This window comes from Sphaerodactylus townsendi, linkage group LG03, assembly GCF_021028975.2.
Source record: "Sphaerodactylus townsendi isolate TG3544 linkage group LG03, MPM_Stown_v2.3, whole genome shotgun sequence".
NCBI lineage: Eukaryota > Metazoa > Chordata > Lepidosauria > Squamata > Sphaerodactylidae > Sphaerodactylus > Sphaerodactylus townsendi.
The window spans coordinates 157717724-157734207 of NC_059427.1; the positions used below are offsets into that span (position 1 = coordinate 157717724).

At 86.4% G+C, this 16484-nt stretch overlaps 1 protein-coding gene across 1 annotated transcript in view; it reads right to left on the bottom strand.

Moving 5' to 3' along the window:
- The window catches only part of LOC125427951 (unconventional myosin-Ia-like), a 93220-nt gene that overhangs the window by 41176 nt on the left and 35560 nt on the right, over positions 1–16484 (bottom strand). Inside the window, exon 12 of the mRNA XM_048487518.1 lies at positions 1915–2019. Coding sequence (XP_048343475.1) covers positions 1915–2019 — 105 coding nt within the window. The remainder of the gene's footprint in view (positions 1–1914; positions 2020–16484) is intronic.

Below are 16484 nucleotides of genomic sequence, written 5' to 3' on the forward strand. Positions count from 1 at the left end.
TACATCTTCAATACGCCTTGCAGCCGAAATGTACTGTGTGAAATGGCAAAACCCTCTTGCAAATGATCACTAAAGTGCAGTGAAAGTGGATTGAAAGCATGAATTGTTCTGTTTTAACAGAATGTTTTCCACATGTATTGTTCTGTTTTATTGTTATTCAGGATGTATTGTTCTGTTTTAGGATGCTGGTTTAAGATGCAGCTCTTTGAACAGGGGAAAATGTTGTACCTTTCTCTTCCATGTAACCATTCTTTTTGTACTGGGTCACATTACTCAGAGATTATAACTTTTTAAAATGACCTGTATATATGTAGAGTGTGCATGAACAAGCTACTTTTGCATGAACTATCCTACCTTTAATCTGGTTTATAAAATAACATGCCACTTCCTCAGTTTTCAGGTGGACCCTAAAAGTATTTGGTGGTGGTTGAAAAGTGTCATCTAGTTGCAGATAGACTTACAGCTTCCTTGCAGGGTTTTCAGAGCATGACATACACCAAAATAGTTTGCCATTGTTTGGCACTTCATAACCACCCTAGACTTCCTTGGTTGTCTCCCATCCAAATATTAACTAGGGCCCACCCTGTTTAGCTTCTGAGATTTGATGAAATTGGGCTTGCCTGGGTCATCCAGGTCAGGGTAGAGGTATTTACACCCTCGCTTTTGAGGTCAACTACAATACTAAGATGCAACAAAGGACCACTAATAACAGCAGTTCTAAACCATACAGATGAACATGAAATTATCCCATACACAGGATAAAATTAGCCAGAAGAATGCCTTCAAGGCATGTCTGTCATTGAAGAAGAAGAGTTTGGATTTATATCCCATCTTTCTCTCCTGTAAGGAGACTCAAGGTGGCTTACAAGCTCCTTTCCCTTCCTCTCCCCACAACAGACACCTTGTGAGGTAGGTGGGACTGAGAGAGTTCTGAGAGAACTGCGACAAGCCCAAGGTCATCCAGCAGGAATGCAGAAGTGCGGCAACACATCTGGTTCACCAGATAAGCCTCTGCCAGTCAGGTAGAGGAGTGGGGAATCAAACCCGGTTCTCCAGATTAGAATTGCAAGTGAATTCCCTTTGGTAGTTAACACAGGTCAACTCTACATTACCCACACAATAACAAACTTCCATGCTTACTTATTGCCTGCTTTGCAAATGCATTGCATGCACTTCTGAGCTCTTTCAGTGCTTCAGTTAAGTATTCCCTGTAATGGTTCCCACTCCAGCAACAAGGGATAATAACCTTTAGCTCACAGATTTTGTGACCTGGGCATCACAGATTTTGTTTTTAGGAAATAGAAAACATCTAGTCCAGATAACCTTCCAACAGCTTTTGAACACACAAAAGGTGATGTCTGTGGGGACCTTCTGGGCATTCGGTTCTGGTGGGTTTTCCGGGCTGCGTGGCCGTGGTCTGGTAGATCTTGTTCCTAACGTTTCGCCTGCATCTGTGGCTGGCATCTTCAGAGGTGTATCACAGAGAGAAGTCTGTTACACACTGTGTCATAACAGACTTCTCTCTGTGACACAGTGTGTAACAGACTTCTCTCTGTGATACACCTCTGAAGATGCCAGCCACAGATGCAGGCGAAATGTTAGGAACAAGATCTACCAGACCACAGCCACACAGCACGGAAAACCCACAACAACCAGTTGAATCCAGCCGTGAAAGCCTTCGACAATACTTCTGGGCACTGTATAGCTACCAATCAACCCTTTGTCATGGAGGCCAGCTCATTAACCACAGTGAATCACAAAGTCAAATATCGGCTTTCAAAAGAAAGCACATTGGAATCACTCTGCATTGAACTTACTTTGAGCACTGAATCTGAGTTTCTGTGGCACAGAATCTGGATATATTTTATAGCACAGAATATTTATGAACCAGAGTGGCTGAGAAAAATTAGCTACCTCCCGAATGTACTCCTCTTGTTCTTCTTTCAGGGTCAGCAGGATAAAAATCTGCTGCAGCTTCTCATTACAGTAATTGATAACAAACTGTTCAAAACTGTTGTTCTACAAAGAAAAGAGACAGAAAGAGACAGGTTGGGAAGCAAAAAGCATAAATTACACAGTGCCAAGGAAAGGACTGCTTGTATTTGGCTCCTTAAAGTCTTGTGGCACTGTAACAAACTTTATTGAAGCATAAACTTTTATGGGCTTTTAGAGTGTCATACTACTCTTTTTGCTATAGCAGATTCACAGCCCAATCCAAAGTCCTGGGGTGGCCAAGGACGGCACTGCTACAGCGTCACCCTGCTTCTAGAGGGCTTGGGGAGGCAAAAAAAAAAAACAATAACCACCTCCCTGCAGCCAACAAACCCTCCATTGGGCTCAATGGACATATGCCAACCAAAAGGTGGCATAGGTCCAAACCCCAGGCCACCCCCCCCCCACCCCCCCCCCCCCCCACCCCCCCCCCCCCCCACCCCCCCCCCCCCCCACCCCCCCCCCCCCCCACCCCCCCCCCCCCCCACCCCCCCCCCCCCCCACCCCCCCCCCCCCCAACCCCCCCCCCCCCCCACCCCCCCCCCCCCCCACCCCCCCCCCCCCCCACCCCCCCCCCCCCCCACCCCCCCCCCCCCCCACCCCCCCCCCCCCCCACCCCCCCCCCCCCCCACCCCCCCCCCCCCCCACCCCCCCCCCCCCCCACCCCCCCCCCCCCCCACCCCCCCCCCCCCCCACCCCCCCCCCCCCCCACCCCCCCCCCCCCCCACCCCCCCCCCCCCCCACCCCCCCCCCCCCCCACCCCCCCCCCCCCCCACCCCCCCCCCCCCCCACCCCCCCCCCCCCCCACCCCCCCCCCCCCCCACCCCCCCCCCCCCCCACCCCCCCCCCCCCCCACCCCCCCCCCCCCCCACCCCCCCCCCCCCCCACCCCCCCCCCCCCCCACCCCCCCCCCCCCCCACCCCCCCCCCCCCCCACCCCCCCCCCCCCCCACCCCCCCCCCCCCCCACCCCCCCCCCCCCCCACCCCCCCCCCCCCCCACCCCCCCCCCCCCCCACCCCCCCCCCCCCCCACCCCCCCCCCCCCCCACCCCCCCCCCCCCCCACCCCCCCCCCCCCCCACCCCCCCCCCCCCCCACCCCCCCCCCCCCCCACCCCCCCCCCCCCCCACCCCCCCCCCCCCCCACCCCCCCCCCCCCCCACCCCCCCCCCCCCCCACCCCCCCCCCCCCCCACCCCCCCCCCCCCCCACCCCCCCCCCCCCCCACCCCCCCCCCCCCCCACCCCCCCCCCCCCCCACCCCCCCCCCCCCCCACCCCCCCCCCCCCCCACCCCCCCCCCCCCCCACCCCCCCCCCCCCCCACCCCCCCCCCCCCCCACCCCCCCCCCCCCCCACCCCCCCCCCCCCCCACCCCCCCCCCCCCCCACCCCCCCCCCCCCCCACCCCCCCCCCCCCCCACCCCCCCCCCCCCCCACCCCCCCCCCCCCCCACCCCCCCCCCCCCCCACCCCCCCCCCCCCCCACCCCCCCCCCCCCCCACCCCCCCCCCCCCCCACCCCCCCCCCCCCCCACCCCCCCCCCCCCCCACCCCCCCCCCCCCCCACCCCCCCCCCCCCCCACCCCCCCCCCCCCCCACCCCCCCCCCCCCCCACCCCCCCCCCCCCCCACCCCCCCCCCCCCCCACCCCCCCCCCCCCCCACCCCCCCCCCCCCCCACCCCCCCCCCCCCCCACCCCCCCCCCCCCCCACCCCCCCCCCCCCCCACCCCCCCCCCCCCCCACCCCCCCCCCCCCCCACCCCCCCCCCCCCCCACCCCCCCCCCCCCCCACCCCCCCCCCCCCCCACCCCCCCCCCCCCCCACCCCCCCCCCCCCCCACCCCCCCCCCCCCCCACCCCCCCCCCCCCCCACCCCCCCCCCCCCCCACCCCCCCCCCCCCCCACCCCCCCCCCCCCCCACCCCCCCCCCCCCCCACCCCCCCCCCCCCCCACCCCCCCCCCCCCCCACCCCCCCCCCCCCCCACCCCCCCCCCCCCCCACCCCCCCCCCCCCCCACCCCCCCCCCCCCCCACCCCCCCCCCCCCCCACCCCCCCCCCCCCCCACCCCCCCCCCCCCCCACCCCCCCCCCCCCCCACCCCCCCCCCCCCCCACCCCCCCCCCCCCCCACCCCCCCCCCCCCCCACCCCCCCCCCCCCCCACCCCCCCCCCCCCCCACCCCCCCCCCCCCCCACCCCCCCCCCCCCCCACCCCCCCCCCCCCCCACCCCCCCCCCCCCCCACCCCCCCCCCCCCCCACCCCCCCCCCCCCCCACCCCCCCCCCCCCCCACCCCCCCCCCCCCCCACCCCCCCCCCCCCCCACCCCCCCCCCCCCCCACCCCCCCCCCCCCCCACCCCCCCCCCCCCCCACCCCCCCCCCCCCCCACCCCCCCCCCCCCCCACCCCCCCCCCCCCCCACCCCCCCCCCCCCCCACCCCCCCCCCCCCCCACCCCCCCCCCCCCCCACCCCCCCCCCCCCCCACCCCCCCCCCCCCCCACCCCCCCCCCCCCCCACCCCCCCCCCCCCCCACCCCCCCCCCCCCCCACCCCCCCCCCCCCCCACCCCCCCCCCCCCCCACCCCCCCCCCCCCCCACCCCCCCCCCCCCCCACCCCCCCCCCCCCCCACCCCCCCCCCCCCCCACCCCCCCCCCCCCCCACCCCCCCCCCCCCCCACCCCCCCCCCCCCCCACCCCCCCCCCCCCCCACCCCCCCCCCCCCCCACCCCCCCCCCCCCCCACCCCCCCCCCCCCCCACCCCCCCCCCCCCCCACCCCCCCCCCCCCCCACCCCCCCCCCCCCCCACCCCCCCCCCCCCCCACCCCCCCCCCCCCCCACCCCCCCCCCCCCCCACCCCCCCCCCCCCCCACCCCCCCCCCCCCCCACCCCCCCCCCCCCCCACCCCCCCCCCCCCCCACCCCCCCCCCCCCCCACCCCCCCCCCCCCCCACCCCCCCCCCCCCCCACCCCCCCCCCCCCCCACCCCCCCCCCCCCCCACCCCCCCCCCCCCCCACCCCCCCCCCCCCCCACCCCCCCCCCCCCCCACCCCCCCCCCCCCCCACCCCCCCCCCCCCCCACCCCCCCCCCCCCCCACCCCCCCCCCCCCCCACCCCCCCCCCCCCCCACCCCCCCCCCCCCCCACCCCCCCCCCCCCCCACCCCCCCCCCCCCCCACCCCCCCCCCCCCCCACCCCCCCCCCCCCCCACCCCCCCCCCCCCCCACCCCCCCCCCCCCCCACCCCCCCCCCCCCCCACCCCCCCCCCCCCCCACCCCCCCCCCCCCCCACCCCCCCCCCCCCCCACCCCCCCCCCCCCCCACCCCCCCCCCCCCCCACCCCCCCCCCCCCCCACCCCCCCCCCCCCCCACCCCCCCCCCCCCCCACCCCCCCCCCCCCCCACCCCCCCCCCCCCCCACCCCCCCCCCCCCCCACCCCCCCCCCCCCCCACCCCCCCCCCCCCCCACCCCCCCCCCCCCCCACCCCCCCCCCCCCCCACCCCCCCCCCCCCCCACCCCCCCCCCCCCCCACCCCCCCCCCCCCCCACCCCCCCCCCCCCCCACCCCCCCCCCCCCCCACCCCCCCCCCCCCCCACCCCCCCCCCCCCCCACCCCCCCCCCCCCCCACCCCCCCCCCCCCCCACCCCCCCCCCCCCCCACCCCCCCCCCCCCCCACCCCCCCCCCCCCCCACCCCCCCCCCCCCCCACCCCCCCCCCCCCCCACCCCCCCCCCCCCCCACCCCCCCCCCCCCCCACCCCCCCCCCCCCCCACCCCCCCCCCCCCCCACCCCCCCCCCCCCCCACCCCCCCCCCCCCCCACCCCCCCCCCCCCCCACCCCCCCCCCCCCCCACCCCCCCCCCCCCCCACCCCCCCCCCCCCCCACCCCCCCCCCCCCCCACCCCCCCCCCCCCCCACCCCCCCCCCCCCCCACCCCCCCCCCCCCCCACCCCCCCCCCCCCCCACCCCCCCCCCCCCCCACCCCCCCCCCCCCCCACCCCCCCCCCCCCCCACCCCCCCCCCCCCCCACCCCCCCCCCCCCCCACCCCCCCCCCCCCCCACCCCCCCCCCCCCCCACCCCCCCCCCCCCCCACCCCCCCCCCCCCCCACCCCCCCCCCCCCCCACCCCCCCCCCCCCCCACCCCCCCCCCCCCCCACCCCCCCCCCCCCCCACCCCCCCCCCCCCCCACCCCCCCCCCCCCCCACCCCCCCCCCCCCCCACCCCCCCCCCCCCCCACCCCCCCCCCCCCCCACCCCCCCCCCCCCCCACCCCCCCCCCCCCCCACCCCCCCCCCCCCCCACCCCCCCCCCCCCCCACCCCCCCCCCCCCCCACCCCCCCCCCCCCCCACCCCCCCCCCCCCCCACCCCCCCCCCCCCCCACCCCCCCCCCCCCCCACCCCCCCCCCCCCCCACCCCCCCCCCCCCCCACCCCCCCCCCCCCCCACCCCCCCCCCCCCCCACCCCCCCCCCCCCCCACCCCCCCCCCCCCCCACCCCCCCCCCCCCCCACCCCCCCCCCCCCCCACCCCCCCCCCCCCCCACCCCCCCCCCCCCCCACCCCCCCCCCCCCCCACCCCCCCCCCCCCCCACCCCCCCCCCCCCCCACCCCCCCCCCCCCCCACCCCCCCCCCCCCCCACCCCCCCCCCCCCCCACCCCCCCCCCCCCCCACCCCCCCCCCCCCCCACCCCCCCCCCCCCCCACCCCCCCCCCCCCCCACCCCCCCCCCCCCCCACCCCCCCCCCCCCCCACCCCCCCCCCCCCCCACCCCCCCCCCCCCCCACCCCCCCCCCCCCCCACCCCCCCCCCCCCCCACCCCCCCCCCCCCCCACCCCCCCCCCCCCCCACCCCCCCCCCCCCCCACCCCCCCCCCCCCCCACCCCCCCCCCCCCCCACCCCCCCCCCCCCCCACCCCCCCCCCCCCCCACCCCCCCCCCCCCCCACCCCCCCCCCCCCCCACCCCCCCCCCCCCCCACCCCCCCCCCCCCCCACCCCCCCCCCCCCCCACCCCCCCCCCCCCCCACCCCCCCCCCCCCCCACCCCCCCCCCCCCCCACCCCCCCCCCCCCCCACCCCCCCCCCCCCCCACCCCCCCCCCCCCCCACCCCCCCCCCCCCCCACCCCCCCCCCCCCCCACCCCCCCCCCCCCCCACCCCCCCCCCCCCCCACCCCCCCCCCCCCCCACCCCCCCCCCCCCCCACCCCCCCCCCCCCCCACCCCCCCCCCCCCCCACCCCCCCCCCCCCCCACCCCCCCCCCCCCCCACCCCCCCCCCCCCCCACCCCCCCCCCCCCCCACCCCCCCCCCCCCCCACCCCCCCCCCCCCCCACCCCCCCCCCCCCCCACCCCCCCCCCCCCCCACCCCCCCCCCCCCCCACCCCCCCCCCCCCCCACCCCCCCCCCCCCCCACCCCCCCCCCCCCCCACCCCCCCCCCCCCCCACCCCCCCCCCCCCCCACCCCCCCCCCCCCCCACCCCCCCCCCCCCCCACCCCCCCCCCCCCCCACCCCCCCCCCCCCCCACCCCCCCCCCCCCCCACCCCCCCCCCCCCCCACCCCCCCCCCCCCCCACCCCCCCCCCCCCCCACCCCCCCCCCCCCCCACCCCCCCCCCCCCCCACCCCCCCCCCCCCCCACCCCCCCCCCCCCCCACCCCCCCCCCCCCCCACCCCCCCCCCCCCCCACCCCCCCCCCCCCCCACCCCCCCCCCCCCCCACCCCCCCCCCCCCCCACCCCCCCCCCCCCCCACCCCCCCCCCCCCCCACCCCCCCCCCCCCCCACCCCCCCCCCCCCCCACCCCCCCCCCCCCCCACCCCCCCCCCCCCCCACCCCCCCCCCCCCCCACCCCCCCCCCCCCCCACCCCCCCCCCCCCCCACCCCCCCCCCCCCCCACCCCCCCCCCCCCCCACCCCCCCCCCCCCCCACCCCCCCCCCCCCCCACCCCCCCCCCCCCCCACCCCCCCCCCCCCCCACCCCCCCCCCCCCCCACCCCCCCCCCCCCCCACCCCCCCCCCCCCCCACCCCCCCCCCCCCCCACCCCCCCCCCCCCCCACCCCCCCCCCCCCCCACCCCCCCCCCCCCCCACCCCCCCCCCCCCCCACCCCCCCCCCCCCCCACCCCCCCCCCCCCCCACCCCCCCCCCCCCCCACCCCCCCCCCCCCCCACCCCCCCCCCCCCCCACCCCCCCCCCCCCCCACCCCCCCCCCCCCCCACCCCCCCCCCCCCCCACCCCCCCCCCCCCCCACCCCCCCCCCCCCCCACCCCCCCCCCCCCCCACCCCCCCCCCCCCCCACCCCCCCCCCCCCCCACCCCCCCCCCCCCCCACCCCCCCCCCCCCCCACCCCCCCCCCCCCCCACCCCCCCCCCCCCCCACCCCCCCCCCCCCCCACCCCCCCCCCCCCCCACCCCCCCCCCCCCCCACCCCCCCCCCCCCCCACCCCCCCCCCCCCCCACCCCCCCCCCCCCCCACCCCCCCCCCCCCCCACCCCCCCCCCCCCCCACCCCCCCCCCCCCCCACCCCCCCCCCCCCCCACCCCCCCCCCCCCCCACCCCCCCCCCCCCCCACCCCCCCCCCCCCCCACCCCCCCCCCCCCCCACCCCCCCCCCCCCCCACCCCCCCCCCCCCCCACCCCCCCCCCCCCCCACCCCCCCCCCCCCCCACCCCCCCCCCCCCCCACCCCCCCCCCCCCCCACCCCCCCCCCCCCCCACCCCCCCCCCCCCCCACCCCCCCCCCCCCCCACCCCCCCCCCCCCCCACCCCCCCCCCCCCCCACCCCCCCCCCCCCCCACCCCCCCCCCCCCCCACCCCCCCCCCCCCCCACCCCCCCCCCCCCCCACCCCCCCCCCCCCCCACCCCCCCCCCCCCCCACCCCCCCCCCCCCCCACCCCCCCCCCCCCCCACCCCCCCCCCCCCCCACCCCCCCCCCCCCCCACCCCCCCCCCCCCCCACCCCCCCCCCCCCCCACCCCCCCCCCCCCCCACCCCCCCCCCCCCCCACCCCCCCCCCCCCCCACCCCCCCCCCCCCCCACCCCCCCCCCCCCCCACCCCCCCCCCCCCCCACCCCCCCCCCCCCCCACCCCCCCCCCCCCCCACCCCCCCCCCCCCCCACCCCCCCCCCCCCCCACCCCCCCCCCCCCCCACCCCCCCCCCCCCCCACCCCCCCCCCCCCCCACCCCCCCCCCCCCCCACCCCCCCCCCCCCCCACCCCCCCCCCCCCCCACCCCCCCCCCCCCCCACCCCCCCCCCCCCCCACCCCCCCCCCCCCCCACCCCCCCCCCCCCCCACCCCCCCCCCCCCCCACCCCCCCCCCCCCCCACCCCCCCCCCCCCCCACCCCCCCCCCCCCCCACCCCCCCCCCCCCCCACCCCCCCCCCCCCCCACCCCCCCCCCCCCCCACCCCCCCCCCCCCCCACCCCCCCCCCCCCCCACCCCCCCCCCCCCCCACCCCCCCCCCCCCCCACCCCCCCCCCCCCCCACCCCCCCCCCCCCCCACCCCCCCCCCCCCCCACCCCCCCCCCCCCCCACCCCCCCCCCCCCCCACCCCCCCCCCCCCCCACCCCCCCCCCCCCCCACCCCCCCCCCCCCCCACCCCCCCCCCCCCCCACCCCCCCCCCCCCCCACCCCCCCCCCCCCCCACCCCCCCCCCCCCCCACCCCCCCCCCCCCCCACCCCCCCCCCCCCCCACCCCCCCCCCCCCCCACCCCCCCCCCCCCCCACCCCCCCCCCCCCCCACCCCCCCCCCCCCCCACCCCCCCCCCCCCCCACCCCCCCCCCCCCCCACCCCCCCCCCCCCCCACCCCCCCCCCCCCCCACCCCCCCCCCCCCCCACCCCCCCCCCCCCCCACCCCCCCCCCCCCCCACCCCCCCCCCCCCCCACCCCCCCCCCCCCCCACCCCCCCCCCCCCCCACCCCCCCCCCCCCCCACCCCCCCCCCCCCCCACCCCCCCCCCCCCCCACCCCCCCCCCCCCCCACCCCCCCCCCCCCCCACCCCCCCCCCCCCCCACCCCCCCCCCCCCCCACCCCCCCCCCCCCCCACCCCCCCCCCCCCCCACCCCCCCCCCCCCCCACCCCCCCCCCCCCCCACCCCCCCCCCCCCCCACCCCCCCCCCCCCCCACCCCCCCCCCCCCCCACCCCCCCCCCCCCCCACCCCCCCCCCCCCCCACCCCCCCCCCCCCCCACCCCCCCCCCCCCCCACCCCCCCCCCCCCCCACCCCCCCCCCCCCCCACCCCCCCCCCCCCCCACCCCCCCCCCCCCCCACCCCCCCCCCCCCCCACCCCCCCCCCCCCCCACCCCCCCCCCCCCCCACCCCCCCCCCCCCCCACCCCCCCCCCCCCCCACCCCCCCCCCCCCCCACCCCCCCCCCCCCCCACCCCCCCCCCCCCCCACCCCCCCCCCCCCCCACCCCCCCCCCCCCCCACCCCCCCCCCCCCCCACCCCCCCCCCCCCCCACCCCCCCCCCCCCCCACCCCCCCCCCCCCCCACCCCCCCCCCCCCCCACCCCCCCCCCCCCCCACCCCCCCCCCCCCCCACCCCCCCCCCCCCCCACCCCCCCCCCCCCCCACCCCCCCCCCCCCCCACCCCCCCCCCCCCCCACCCCCCCCCCCCCCCACCCCCCCCCCCCCCCACCCCCCCCCCCCCCCACCCCCCCCCCCCCCCACCCCCCCCCCCCCCCACCCCCCCCCCCCCCCACCCCCCCCCCCCCCCACCCCCCCCCCCCCCCACCCCCCCCCCCCCCCACCCCCCCCCCCCCCCACCCCCCCCCCCCCCCACCCCCCCCCCCCCCCACCCCCCCCCCCCCCCACCCCCCCCCCCCCCCACCCCCCCCCCCCCCCACCCCCCCCCCCCCCCACCCCCCCCCCCCCCCACCCCCCCCCCCCCCCACCCCCCCCCCCCCCCACCCCCCCCCCCCCCCACCCCCCCCCCCCCCCACCCCCCCCCCCCCCCACCCCCCCCCCCCCCCACCCCCCCCCCCCCCCACCCCCCCCCCCCCCCACCCCCCCCCCCCCCCACCCCCCCCCCCCCCCACCCCCCCCCCCCCCCACCCCCCCCCCCCCCCACCCCCCCCCCCCCCCACCCCCCCCCCCCCCCACCCCCCCCCCCCCCCACCCCCCCCCCCCCCCACCCCCCCCCCCCCCCACCCCCCCCCCCCCCCACCCCCCCCCCCCCCCACCCCCCCCCCCCCCCACCCCCCCCCCCCCCCACCCCCCCCCCCCCCCACCCCCCCCCCCCCCCACCCCCCCCCCCCCCCACCCCCCCCCCCCCCCACCCCCCCCCCCCCCCACCCCCCCCCCCCCCCACCCCCCCCCCCCCCCACCCCCCCCCCCCCCCACCCCCCCCCCCCCCCACCCCCCCCCCCCCCCACCCCCCCCCCCCCCCACCCCCCCCCCCCCCCACCCCCCCCCCCCCCCACCCCCCCCCCCCCCCACCCCCCCCCCCCCCCACCCCCCCCCCCCCCCACCCCCCCCCCCCCCCACCCCCCCCCCCCCCCACCCCCCCCCCCCCCCACCCCCCCCCCCCCCCACCCCCCCCCCCCCCCACCCCCCCCCCCCCCCACCCCCCCCCCCCCCCACCCCCCCCCCCCCCCACCCCCCCCCCCCCCCACCCCCCCCCCCCCCCACCCCCCCCCCCCCCCACCCCCCCCCCCCCCCACCCCCCCCCCCCCCCACCCCCCCCCCCCCCCACCCCCCCCCCCCCCCACCCCCCCCCCCCCCCACCCCCCCCCCCCCCCACCCCCCCCCCCCCCCACCCCCCCCCCCCCCCACCCCCCCCCCCCCCCACCCCCCCCCCCCCCCACCCCCCCCCCCCCCCACCCCCCCCCCCCCCCACCCCCCCCCCCCCCCACCCCCCCCCCCCCCCACCCCCCCCCCCCCCCACCCCCCCCCCCCCCCACCCCCCCCCCCCCCCACCCCCCCCCCCCCCCACCCCCCCCCCCCCCCACCCCCCCCCCCCCCCACCCCCCCCCCCCCCCACCCCCCCCCCCCCCCACCCCCCCCCCCCCCCACCCCCCCCCCCCCCCACCCCCCCCCCCCCCCACCCCCCCCCCCCCCCACCCCCCCCCCCCCCCACCCCCCCCCCCCCCCACCCCCCCCCCCCCCCACCCCCCCCCCCCCCCACCCCCCCCCCCCCCCACCCCCCCCCCCCCCCACCCCCCCCCCCCCCCACCCCCCCCCCCCCCCACCCCCCCCCCCCCCCACCCCCCCCCCCCCCCACCCCCCCCCCCCCCCACCCCCCCCCCCCCCCACCCCCCCCCCCCCCCACCCCCCCCCCCCCCCACCCCCCCCCCCCCCCACCCCCCCCCCCCCCCACCCCCCCCCCCCCCCACCCCCCCCCCCCCCCACCCCCCCCCCCCCCCACCCCCCCCCCCCCCCACCCCCCCCCCCCCCCACCCCCCCCCCCCCCCACCCCCCCCCCCCCCCACCCCCCCCCCCCCCCACCCCCCCCCCCCCCCACCCCCCCCCCCCCCCACCCCCCCCCCCCCCCACCCCCCCCCCCCCCCACCCCCCCCCCCCCCCACCCCCCCCCCCCCCCACCCCCCCCCCCCCCCACCCCCCCCCCCCCCCACCCCCCCCCCCCCCCACCCCCCCCCCCCCCCACCCCCCCCCCCCCCCACCCCCCCCCCCCCCCACCCCCCCCCCCCCCCACCCCCCCCCCCCCCCACCCCCCCCCCCCCCCACCCCCCCCCCCCCCCACCCCCCCCCCCCCCCACCCCCCCCCCCCCCCACCCCCCCCCCCCCCCACCCCCCCCCCCCCCCACCCCCCCCCCCCCCCACCCCCCCCCCCCCCCACCCCCCCCCCCCCCCACCCCCCCCCCCCCCCACCCCCCCCCCCCCCCACCCCCCCCCCCCCCCACCCCCCCCCCCCCCCACCCCCCCCCCCCCCCACCCCCCCCCCCCCCCACCCCCCCCCCCCCCCACCCCCCCCCCCCCCCACCCCCCCCCCCCCCCACCCCCCCCCCCCCCCACCCCCCCCCCCCCCCACCCCCCCCCCCCCCCACCCCCCCCCCCCCCCACCCCCCCCCCCCCCCACCCCCCCCCCCCCCCACCCCCCCCCCCCCCCACCCCCCCCCCCCCCCACCCCCCCCCCCCCCCACCCCCCCCCCCCCCCACCCCCCCCCCCCCCCACCCCCCCCCCCCCCCACCCCCCCCCCCCCCCACCCCCCCCCCCCCCCACCCCCCCCCCCCCCCACCCCCCCCCCCCCCCACCCCCCCCCCCCCCCACCCCCCCCCCCCCCCACCCCCCCCCCCCCCCACCCCCCCCCCCCCCCACCCCCCCCCCCCCCCACCCCCCCCCCCCCCCACCCCCCCCCCCCCCCACCCCCCCCCCCCCCCACCCCCCCCCCCCCCCACCCCCCCCCCCCCCCACCCCCCCCCCCCCCCACCCCCCCCCCCCCCCACCCCCCCCCCCCCCCACCCCCCCCCCCCCCCACCCCCCCCCCCCCCCACCCCCCCCCCCCCCCACCCCCCCCCCCCCCCACCCCCCCCCCCCCCCACCCCCCCCCCCCCCCACCCCCCCCCCCCCCCACCCCCCCCCCCCCCCACCCCCCCCCCCCCCCACCCCCCCCCCCCCCCACCCCCCCCCCCCCCCACCCCCCCCCCCCCCCACCCCCCCCCCCCCCCACCCCCCCCCCCCCCCACCCCCCCCCCCCCCCACCCCCCCCCCCCCCCACCCCCCCCCCCCCCCACCCCCCCCCCCCCCCACCCCCCCCCCCCCCCACCCCCCCCCCCCCCCACCCCCCCCCCCCCCCACCCCCCCCCCCCCCCACCCCCCCCCCCCCCCACCCCCCCCCCCCCCCACCCCCCCCCCCCCCCACCCCCCCCCCCCCCCACCCCCCCCCCCCCCCACCCCCCCCCCCCCCCACCCCCCCCCCCCCCCACCCCCCCCCCCCCCCACCCCCCCCCCCCCCCACCCCCCCCCCCCCCCACCCCCCCCCCCCCCCACCCCCCCCCCCCCCCACCCCCCCCCCCCCCCACCCCCCCCCCCCCCCACCCCCCCCCCCCCCCACCCCCCCCCCCCCCCACCCCCCCCCCCCCCCACCCCCCCCCCCCCCCACCCCCCCCCCCCCCCACCCCCCCCCCCCCCCACCCCCCCCCCCCCCCACCCCCCCCCCCCCCCACCCCCCCCCCCCCCCACCCCCCCCCCCCCCCACCCCCCCCCCCCCCCACCCCCCCCCCCCCCCACCCCCCCCCCCCCCCACCCCCCCCCCCCCCCACCCCCCCCCCCCCCCACCCCCCCCCCCCCCCACCCCCCCCCCCCCCCACCCCCCCCCCCCCCCACCCCCCCCCCCCCCCACCCCCCCCCCCCCCCACCCCCCCCCCCCCCCACCCCCCCCCCCCCCCACCCCCCCCCCCCCCCACCCCCCCCCCCCCCCACCCCCCCCCCCCCCCACCCCCCCCCCCCCCCACCCCCCCCCCCCCCCACCCCCCCCCCCCCCCACCCCCCCCCCCCCCCACCCCCCCCCCCCCCCACCCCCCCCCCCCCCCACCCCCCCCCCCCCCCACCCCCCCCCCCCCCCACCCCCCCCCCCCCCCACCCCCCCCCCCCCCCACCCCCCCCCCCCCCCACCCCCCCCCCCCCCCACCCCCCCCCCCCCCCACCCCCCCCCCCCCCCACCCCCCCCCCCCCCCACCCCCCCCCCCCCCCACCCCCCCCCCCCCCCACCCCCCCCCCCCCCCACCCCCCCCCCCCCCCACCCCCCCCCCCCCCCACCCCCCCCCCCCCCCACCCCCCCCCCCCCCCACCCCCCCCCCCCCCCACCCCCCCCCCCCCCCACCCCCCCCCCCCCCCACCCCCCCCCCCCCCCACCCCCCCCCCCCCCCACCCCCCCCCCCCCCCACCCCCCCCCCCCCCCACCCCCCCCCCCCCCCACCCCCCCCCCCCCCCACCCCCCCCCCCCCCCACCCCCCCCCCCCCCCACCCCCCCCCCCCCCCACCCCCCCCCCCCCCCACCCCCCCCCCCCCCCACCCCCCCCCCCCCCCACCCCCCCCCCCCCCCACCCCCCCCCCCCCCCACCCCCCCCCCCCCCCACCCCCCCCCCCCCCCACCCCCCCCCCCCCCCACCCCCCCCCCCCCCCACCCCCCCCCCCCCCCACCCCCCCCCCCCCCCACCCCCCCCCCCCCCCACCCCCCCCCCCCCCCACCCCCCCCCCCCCCCACCCCCCCCCCCCCCCACCCCCCCCCCCCCCCACCCCCCCCCCCCCCCACCCCCCCCCCCCCCCACCCCCCCCCCCCCCCACCCCCCCCCCCCCCCACCCCCCCCCCCCCCCACCCCCCCCCCCCCCCACCCCCCCCCCCCCCCACCCCCCCCCCCCCCCACCCCCCCCCCCCCCCACCCCCCCCCCCCCCCACCCCCCCCCCCCCCCACCCCCCCCCCCCCCCACCCCCCCCCCCCCCCACCCCCCCCCCCCCCCACCCCCCCCCCCCCCCACCCCCCCCCCCCCCCACCCCCCCCCCCCCCCACCCCCCCCCCCCCCCACCCCCCCCCCCCCCCACCCCCCCCCCCCCCCACCCCCCCCCCCCCCCACCCCCCCCCCCCCCCACCCCCCCCCCCCCCCACCCCCCCCCCCCCCCACCCCCCCCCCCCCCCACCCCCCCCCCCCCCCACCCCCCCCCCCCCCCACCCCCCCCCCCCCCCACCCCCCCCCCCCCCCACCCCCCCCCCCCCCCACCCCCCCCCCCCCCCACCCCCCCCCCCCCCCACCCCCCCCCCCCCCCACCCCCCCCCCCCCCCACCCCCCCCCCCCCCCACCCCCCCCCCCCCCCACCCCCCCCCCCCCCCACCCCCCCCCCCCCCCACCCCCCCCCCCCCCCACCCCCCCCCCCCCCCACCCCCCCCCCCCCCCACCCCCCCCCCCCCCCACCCCCCCCCCCCCCCACCCCCCCCCCCCCCCACCCCCCCCCCCCCCCACCCCCCCCCCCCCCCACCCCCCCCCCCCCCCACCCCCCCCCCCCCCCACCCCCCCCCCCCCCCACCCCCCCCCCCCCCCACCCCCCCCCCCCCCCACCCCCCCCCCCCCCCACCCCCCCCCCCCCCCACCCCCCCCCCCCCCCACCCCCCCCCCCCCCCACCCCCCCCCCCCCCCACCCCCCCCCCCCCCCACCCCCCCCCCCCCCCACCCCCCCCCCCCCCCACCCCCCCCCCCCCCCACCCCCCCCCCCCCCCACCCCCCCCCCCCCCCACCCCCCCCCCCCCCCACCCCCCCCCCCCCCCACCCCCCCCCCCCCCCACCCCCCCCCCCCCCCACCCCCCCCCCCCCCCACCCCCCCCCCCCCCCACCCCCCCCCCCCCCCACCCCCCCCCCCCCCCACCCCCCCCCCCCCCCACCCCCCCCCCCCCCCACCCCCCCCCCCCCCCACCCCCCCCCCCCCCCACCCCCCCCCCCCCCCACCCCCCCCCCCCCCCACCCCCCCCCCCCCCCACCCCCCCCCCCCCCCACCCCCCCCCCCCCCCACCCCCCCCCCCCCCCACCCCCCCCCCCCCCCACCCCCCCCCCCCCCCACCCCCCCCCCCCCCCACCCCC